Source organism: Salmo trutta, chromosome 36 (assembly GCF_901001165.1).
Source record: "Salmo trutta chromosome 36, fSalTru1.1, whole genome shotgun sequence".
Taxonomy (NCBI): domain Eukaryota; kingdom Metazoa; phylum Chordata; class Actinopteri; order Salmoniformes; family Salmonidae; genus Salmo; species Salmo trutta.
This window is the reverse complement of record NC_042992.1, coordinates 7,379,347-7,387,825: the sequence shown is the minus strand read 5'-3', so window position 1 is coordinate 7,387,825 and position 8,479 is coordinate 7,379,347. Positions and strand designations below refer to the sequence as shown.

Below are 8,479 nucleotides of genomic sequence, written 5' to 3'. Positions count from 1 at the left end.
AATGAGACTGATTCCACCACCACCACCACCATCTGCTGAAGTGGCCAGGCACTCACATCTATTTATCGTAGACACTACGGGAATGGGAGCAAGGAGAGGTGCCCACCTGCTCATTTCTGGTACTAAATGAAGACGATAAAATGAATTAAAGATGAATCAAAGGGGAGCAGTTAACATTCAGGGGCTAATCAGCTCCTCTCTCCCCCCCAAACAAGTAACAAGCGGAGGGGGAAAATAGGAAATGATTTGTTCTCCCTAAGACCAAGGAGGAATCAAGGTGAAATTAATTGGAACAATTCTGGAAGAATCCAAATTTGCTTCCCAAATTATTGTGCACTTCTTTTTTTACCAGGCCTCTATATGGAATAGGGTGCACTGAGGATTGTATTTGTACCCTGAGATTGTCGTCCTTTCTTTCTGTGTCCTGTCCACTGTGATTAATGACTCGACAGAGAAAAATATCGCCTCAGTTTGACGGCAGGGTTAGTTTTTCCATTTGCCAGTCTGGATGAGATTTTGCAGGTTTTGGAGGAGAGATGACTGTTGGTCAATACGTATTGATTACTATCCCCATCTCTGTCCTGTCTCTCTTCCCTCATTTTTCACACTCCCGTTTTTCATTCCCCTCTCTCTCGCTCTCCGTCGCTCTCCGTCGCTCTCTACCTCGCTCTCTCCCTCTACTCTCTCTCTCTCTCTCTCTCTCTCTCTCTCTCTCTCTCTCTCTCTCTCTCTCTCTCTCTACCTCCCTCTCTAACTCGCTCTCTCTCACTCCATCTCTCTCTCTCCATCTATCTGTCTCATCCTACCCCCTCCTCTGTCTCACTCGGTGTCTCTCCCCTCTATCTCTCCCCCTCCTCCCTACAGGTGTTGTGTATGATCACGGCTCCCGTCACCATGATCTTGTCGTCGCAGCAGGATGCCTCGTTTGCCTTCGCCTCCCTGGCCATCGTCTTCTCCGTCTACATCACCCTGGTGGTGCTCTTTGTCCCCAAGGTAGAATAACTGGCTGTCTCTGATTTACAGTAACAGCTTCAGTCAGTAACTACAGTCTGTCTCTGTGGTACAGTAACAGCTTCAGTCAGTAACTACAGTCTGTCTCTGTTTTACAGTAACAGCTTCAGTCAGTAACTACAGTCTGTCTCTGTTTTACAGTAACAGCTTCAGTCAGTAACTACAGTCTGTCTCTGTGGTACAGTAACAGCTTCAGTCAGTAACTACAGTCTGTCTCTGTGGTACAGTAACAGCTTCAGTCAGTAACTACAGTCTGTCTCTGTGGTACAGTAACAGCTTCAGTCAGTAACTACAGTCTGTCTCTGTTTTACAGTAACAGCTTTAGTCAGTAACTACAGTCTGTCTCTGTGGTACAGTAACAGCTTCAGTCAGTAACTACAGTCTGTCTCTGTTTTACAGTAACAGCTTTAGTCAGTAACTACAGTCTGTCTCTGTGGTACAGTAACAGCTTCAGTCAGTAACTACAGTCTGTCTCTGTGGTACAGTAACAGCTTCAGTCAGTAACTACAGTCTGTCTCTGTGGTACAGTAACAGCTTCAGTCAGTAACTACAGTCTGTCTCTGTTTTACAGTAACAGCTTCAGTCAGTAACTACAGTCTGTCTCTGTTTTACAGTAGAAGCTTCAGGCAGTAACTACACTATGTCTGTTACAGTAACAGCTTCAGTCAGTAACTACAGTCTGTCTCTGTTTTACAGTAACAGCTTCAGTCAGTAACTACAGTCTGTCTCTGTTTTACAGTAACAGCTTCAGTCAGTAACTGCAGTATGTCTGTTACAGTACCTGTGTTAACATACTGCGTACTGGTGAGCACCAGCTCAATTCAAGCACTGTGTATGCATGTCTATGGTACTCTATAGATGTTTCAGTACAGATTGTTTATCTCTATGGTGATACTGTAGATGTTTCAGTACAGATTGTTTATCTCTATGGTGATACTGTAGATGTTTCAGTACAGATTGTTTATCTCTATGGTGATACTGTAGATGTTTCAGTACAGATTGTTTATCTCTTTGTTGGTACTGTAGATGCGTCGTCTGATCACCCGAGGGGAGTGGCAGTCAGACACCCAGGAGACCGTGAAGACACAGGGCTCATCCACCAACAACAACGATGAGGAGAAGTCCAGACAGCTGGAGAGAGAGAACCAGGAACTACAGAAGATCATTCAGGAGGTACAGGATCAGTTATGTTATACAGTAGGTATACAGTAGGTGTAGGATCAGTTATGTTATACAGTAGGTGTACGATCAGTTATGTTATACAGTAGGTATACAGTAGGTGTAGGATCAGTTATGTTATACAGTAGGTATAGGATCAGTTATGTTATACAGTAGGTATACAGTAGGTGTAGGATCAGTTATGTTATACAGTAGGTGTACGATCAGTTATGTTATACAGTAGGTATACAGTAGGTACAGGATCAGTTATGTTATACAGTAGGTACAGGATCAGTTATGTTATACAGTAGGTATACAGTAGGTACAGGATCAGTTATGTTATACAGTAGGTACAGGATCAGTTATGTTATACAGTAGGTATACGATCAGTTATGTTATACAGTAGGTGTACGATCAGTTATGTTATACAGTAGGTATGCAGTAGGTGTAGGATCAGTTATGTTATACAGTAGGGTATAGGATCAGTTATGTTATACAGTAGGTACAGGATCAGTTATGTTATACAATAGGTATAGGATCAGTTATGTTATACAGCAGGTATTCAGTAGGTGTTGAATCAGTTATGTTATACAGTAGGTATAGGATCAGTTATGTTATACAGTAGGTATAGGATCAGTTATGTTATACAGTAGGTATAGGATCAGTTATGTTATACAGTAGGTATACAGTAGGTATAGGATCAGTTATGTTATACAGTAGGTATAGGATCAGTTATGTTATACTGTAGGTATACAGTAGGTATAGGATCATTTACATTTACATTTAAGTCATTTAGCAGATGCTCTTATCCAGAGCGACTTACAAATTGGTGCATTCACCTTATGATATCCAGTGGAACAACCACTTTACAATAGTGCATCTAAATCTTTTGGGGGGGGGGGGGGGTTAGAAGGATTACTTTATCCTATCCCAGGTATTCCTTAAAGAGGTGGGGTTTCAGGTGTCTACGGAAGGTGGTGATTGACTCCGCTGTCCTGGCGTCGTGAGGGAGCTTGTTCCACCATTGGGGTGCCAGAGCAGCGAACAGTTTTGACTGGGCTGAGCGGGAACTGTGCTTCCTCAGAGGTAGGGAGGCGAGCAGGCCAGAGGTGGATGAACGCAGTGCCCTTGTTTGGGTGTAGGGCCTGATCAGAGCCTGAAGGTACGGAGGTGCCGTTCCCCTCACAGCTCCGTAGGCAAGCACCATGGACATGTAGCAGATGCGAGCTTCAACTGGAAGCCAGTGGAGAGAGCGGAGGAGCGGGGTGACGTGAGAGAACTTGGGAAGGTTGAACACCAGACGGGCTGCAGCGTTCTGGATGAGTTGTAGGGGTTTAATGGCACAGGCAGGGAGCCCAGCCAACAGCGAGTTGCAGTAATCCAGACGGGAGATGACAAGTGCCTGGACTAGGACCTGCGTCGCTTCCTGTGTGAGGCAGGGTCGTACTCTGCGAATGTTGTAGAGCATGAACCTACAGGATCGGGTCACCGCCTTGATGTTAGTGGAGAACGACAGGGTGTTGTCCAGGGTCACGCCAAGGTTCTTAGCACTCTGGGAGGAGGACACAAGGGAGTTGTCAACCGTGATGTTGAGATCATGGAACGGGCAGTCCTTCCCCGGGAGGAAGAGCAGCTCCGTCTTGCCGAGGTTCAGCTTGAGGTGGTGAGCCGTCATCCACACTGATATGTCTGCCAGACATGCAGAGATGCGATTCGCCACCTGGTTATCAGAAGGGGGAAAGGAGAAGATTAATTGTGTGTCGTCTGCGTAGCAATGATAGGAGAGACCATGTGAGGATATGACCGAGCCAAGTGACTTGGTGTATAGTGAGAATAGGAGAGGGCCTAGAACAGAGCCCTGGGGGACACCAGTGGTGAGAGCAGGTGGTGCGGAGACAGATTCTCGCCACGCCACCTGGTAGGAGCGACCTGTCAGGTAGGACGCGCCGGAGATACCCAGCTCGGAGAGGGTGGAGAGGAGGATCTGATGGTTCACAGTATCAAAGGCAGCAGATAGGTCTAGAAGGATGAGAGCAGAGGAGAGAGAGTTAGCTTTAGCAGTGTGGAGAGCCTCCGTGACACAGAGAAGAGCAGTCTCAGTTGAATGCCCAGTCTTGAAACCTGACTGATTAGGATCAAGAAGGTCATTCTGAGAGAGATAGCAGGAGAGCTGGCCAAGGACGGCACGTTCAAGAGTTTTGGAGAGAAAAGAAAGAAGGGATACTGGTCTGTAGTTGTTGATATCGGAGGGATCGAGTGTAGGTTTTTTCAGAAGGGGTGCAACTCTCGCTCTCTTGAAGACGGAAGGGACGTAGCCAGCGGTCAAGGATGAGTTGATGAGCGAGGTGAGGTAGGGGAGAAGGTCTCCGGAAATGGTCTGGAGAAGAGAGGAGGGGATAGGGTCGAGTGGGCAGGTTGTTGGGCGGCCGGCCGTCACGAGACGCGAGATTTCATCTGGAGAGAGAGGGGAGAAAGAGGTCAAAGCACAGGGTAGGGCAGTGTGAGCAGGACCAGCGGTGTCGTTTGGCTTAGCAAACGAGGATCGGATGTCATCAGCCTTCTTTTCAAAATGGTTGACGAAGTCATCCGCAGAGAGAGAGGAGGGGGGGAGGGGGAGGAGGATTCAGGAGGGAGGAGAAGGTAGCAAAGAGCTTCCTAGGGTTAGAGGCAGATGCTTGGAATTTAGAGTGGTAGAAAGTGGCTTTAGCAGCAGAGACAGAAGAGGAAAATGTAGAGAGGAGGGCGTGAAAGGATGCCAGGTCCGCAGGAAGGCGAGTTTTCCTCCATTTCCGCTCGGCTGCCCGGAGCCCTGTTCTGTGAGCTCGCAGTGAGTCGTCGAGCCACGGCGCAGGAGTGGAGGACCGAGCCGGCCTGGAGGATAGGGGACAGAGAAAATCAAAGGATGCAGAAAGGGAGGAGAGGAGGGTTGAGGAGGCAGAATCAGGAGATAGGTTGGAGAAGGTTTGAGCAGAGGGAAGAGATGATAGGATGGAAGAGGAGAGAGTAGCGGGAGAGAGAGAGCGAAGGTTGGGACGGAGCAATACCATCCGAGTAGGGGCAGAGTGAGAGGTGTTGGATGAGAGCGAGAGGGAAAAGGATACAAGGTAGTGGTCGGAGTCTTGGAGGGGAGTTGCAATGAGATTAGTGGAAGAACAGCATCTAGTAAAGATGAGGTCAAGCGTATTGCCTGCCTTGTGAGTAGGGGGGGAAGGTGAGAGGGTGAGGTCAAAAGAGGAGAGGAGTGGAAAGAAGGAGGCAGAGAGGAATGAGTCAAAGGTAGACGTGGGGAGGTTAAAGTCACCCAGAACTGTGAGAGGTGAGCCATCCTCAGGGAAGGAACTTATCAAGGCATCAAGCTCATTGATGAACTCTCCAAGGGAACCTGGAGGGCGATAAATGATAAGGATGTTAAGCTTGAAAGGGCTGGTAACTGTGACAGCATGGAATTCAAATGAGGAGATAGACAGATGGGTCAGGGGAGAAAGAGAGAATGTCCTCTTGGGAGAGATGAGGATTCCAGTGCCACCACCCCGCTGGCTCGATGCTCTAGGGGTATGCGAGAACACATAGGCAGACGAGGAGAGAGCAGTAGGAGTAGCAGTGTTATCTGTGGTAATCCATGTTTCCGTCAGCGCCAGGAAGTCTAGGGACTGGAGGGTAGCATAGGCTGAGATGAACTCAGCCTTGTTGGCCGCAGACCGGCAGTTCCAGAGGCTGCCGGAGACCTGGAACTCCACGTGGGTCGTGCGCACTGGGACCACCAGGTTAGAGTGGCAGCGGCCACGCGGTGTGAAGCGTTTGTATGGCCTGTGCAGAGGGGAGAGAACAGGGATAGACAGACACATAGTTGACAAGCTACAGAAGAGGCTACGCTAATGCAAAGGAGATTGGAATGACAAGTGGACTACACGTCTCGAATGTTCAGAAAGTTAAGCTTACGTTGCGAAAATCTTATTGACTAAAATGACAAATGCTAGCTAACTAACACAACACTACACTAATCAAGTCGTTCCGTTGTAATGTAATAGTTTCTACAGTGCTGCTAGTCGGTAGAGGTTGGCTATTATACAAAAGCAACTTTGTAGCTAGCTAACATAACATAACACTAATCAAGACGTTCCTTTGTAATGTATTTCGTTTCTACAATGCTGCTCGTCGGTAATAGTTGGCTAGGTATGGAACAATGGCGTCGCGGGGGACGGAAATAGCTGGCTAGCTAACCTAGCTAACCTCGATAATTACTAAACTACACAATTATCAAGCTATGACAAAGACAGCTATGTAGCTAGCTAGCTAACACTGCACTAGTCAAATCGTTCCGTTGTAATGTATTAGTATCTACAGCGCTGCTAGTCGGTAACGGTTGGCTAGCTAGCAGTGTTGACTAGCTAGCAGCTAGCAGTGTTGACTACGTTAGGAGGACGAAAAAATAGCTAGCCTCGGTAATTACTCTAATTACTCTAAACTACACAATTATCTTTGATAGCTAAGAAAAATTGCTCAGATCAAACAAACCAAACCGTTGTAATGTAAAGAAGTGTAATATTACCTGTGGAGCGAAGCGAAGTGCGACTGCTCTCTCCGGACCGGAAGTAATAGGACGGGGATCAGTTATGTTATACAGTAGGGTAAGGGATCAGTTATGTTATACAGTAGGGTACAGGATCAGTTATGTTATACAGTAGGGTAAGGGATCAGTTATGTTATACAGTAGGGTACAGGATCAGTTATGTTATACAGTAGGTACAGAATCAGTTATGTTATACAGTAGGTATAGGATCAGTTATGTTATACAGTAGGTATTCAGTAGGTGTAGGATCAGTTATGTTATACAGTAGGTTCAGGATCAGTTATGTTATACAGTAGGTATAGGATCAGTTATGTTGTACAGTAGGTATAGTATTAGTTATGTTATACAGTAGGTGTAGGATCAGTTATGTTATACAGTAGGTATAGGATCAGTTATGTTATACAGTAGGGTATAGGATCAGTTATGTTATACAGTAGGGTACAGGATCAGTTATGTTCTACAGTAGGTACAGGATCAGTTATGTTATACACTAGGTATAGGATCAGTTATGTTATACAGTAGGTATTCAGTAGGTGTTGGATCCGTTATGTTTTACAATAGGTATAGGATCAGTTATGTTATACAGTAGGTGTTGAATCAGTTATGTTATACAGTAGGTATAGGATCAGTTATGTTATACAGTAGGTATAGGATCAGTTATGTTATACAGTAGGTATAGGATCAGTTATGTTATACAGTAGGTATACAGTAGGTATAGGATCAGTTATGTTATACTGTAGGTATACAGTAGGTATAGGATCAGTTATGTTATACAGTAGGGTAAGGGATCAGTTATGTTATACAGTAGGGTACAGGATCAGTTATGTTATACAGTAGGTATAGGATCAGTTATGTTATACAGTAGGTATTCAGTAGGTGTAGGATCAGTTATGTTATACAGTAGGTTCAGGATCAGTTATGTTATAGAGTAGGTATAGGATCAGTTATGTTATACAGTAGGTGTTGATTCAGTTATGTTATACAGTAGGTATAGGATCAGTTATGTTATAAAGTAGGTATAGGATCAGTTATGTTATACAGTAATGTGCAGGATCAGTTATGTTATACAGTAGGGTACAGGATCCGTAATGTTGTACAGTAGGTATAGTATTAGTTATGTTATACAGTAGGTATAGGATCAGTTATGTTGTACAGTAGGTTCAGGATCAGTTATGTTATACAGTAGGTATAGTATTAGTTATGTTATACAGTAGGTATAGGATTAGTTATGTTATACAGTAGGTGTAGGATCAGTTATGTTATACAGTAGGTATTCAGTAAGTGTAGGATCAGTTATGTTATACAATAGGTATAGGATCAGTTATGTTATACAGTAGGTGTTGAATCAGTTATGTTATACAGTAGGTATAGGATCAGTTATGTTATACAGTAGGTATACAGTAGGTATAGGATCAGTTATGTTATACAGTAGGTATAGGATCAGTTATGTTATACACTAGGTATAGGATCAGTTATGTTATACAGTAGGTATTCAGTAGCTGTTGGATCAGTTATGTTTTACAATAGGTATAGGATCAGTTATGTTATACAGTAGGTGTTGAATCAGTTATGTTATACAGTAGGTATAGGATCAGTTATGTTATACAGTAGGTATAGGATCAGTTATGTTATACAGTAGGTATACAGTAGGTATAGGATCAGTTATGTTATACAGTAGGTTCAGGATCAGTTATGTTATACAGTAGGTATACAGTAGGTATAGGATCAGTTATGTTATAC

The 8,479-nt window shown here is 44.6% G+C and overlaps 1 protein-coding gene and 1 long non-coding RNA gene across 2 annotated transcripts in view; both read left to right on the top strand.

Annotated features, from left to right (window-relative positions):
* Nucleotides 1–8,479, top strand: part of LOC115175312 (gamma-aminobutyric acid type B receptor subunit 1) — a gene marked incomplete in the record, with an annotated part of 211,185 nt that overhangs the window by 197,783 nt on the left and 4,923 nt on the right. The window contains 2 exon segments of the mRNA XM_029734486.1: nt 865–993; nt 2,038–2,184. Of these exon segments, the coding sequence (XP_029590346.1) occupies nt 865–993; nt 2,038–2,184 (276 nt within the window).
* On the top strand, nt 2,834–8,155 carry LOC115175313 (uncharacterized). Its single transcript, XR_003872016.1, has 3 exons — nt 2,834–2,889; nt 7,672–7,699; nt 8,133–8,155. It is a non-coding gene; the product is annotated as an uncharacterized LOC115175313 (long non-coding RNA).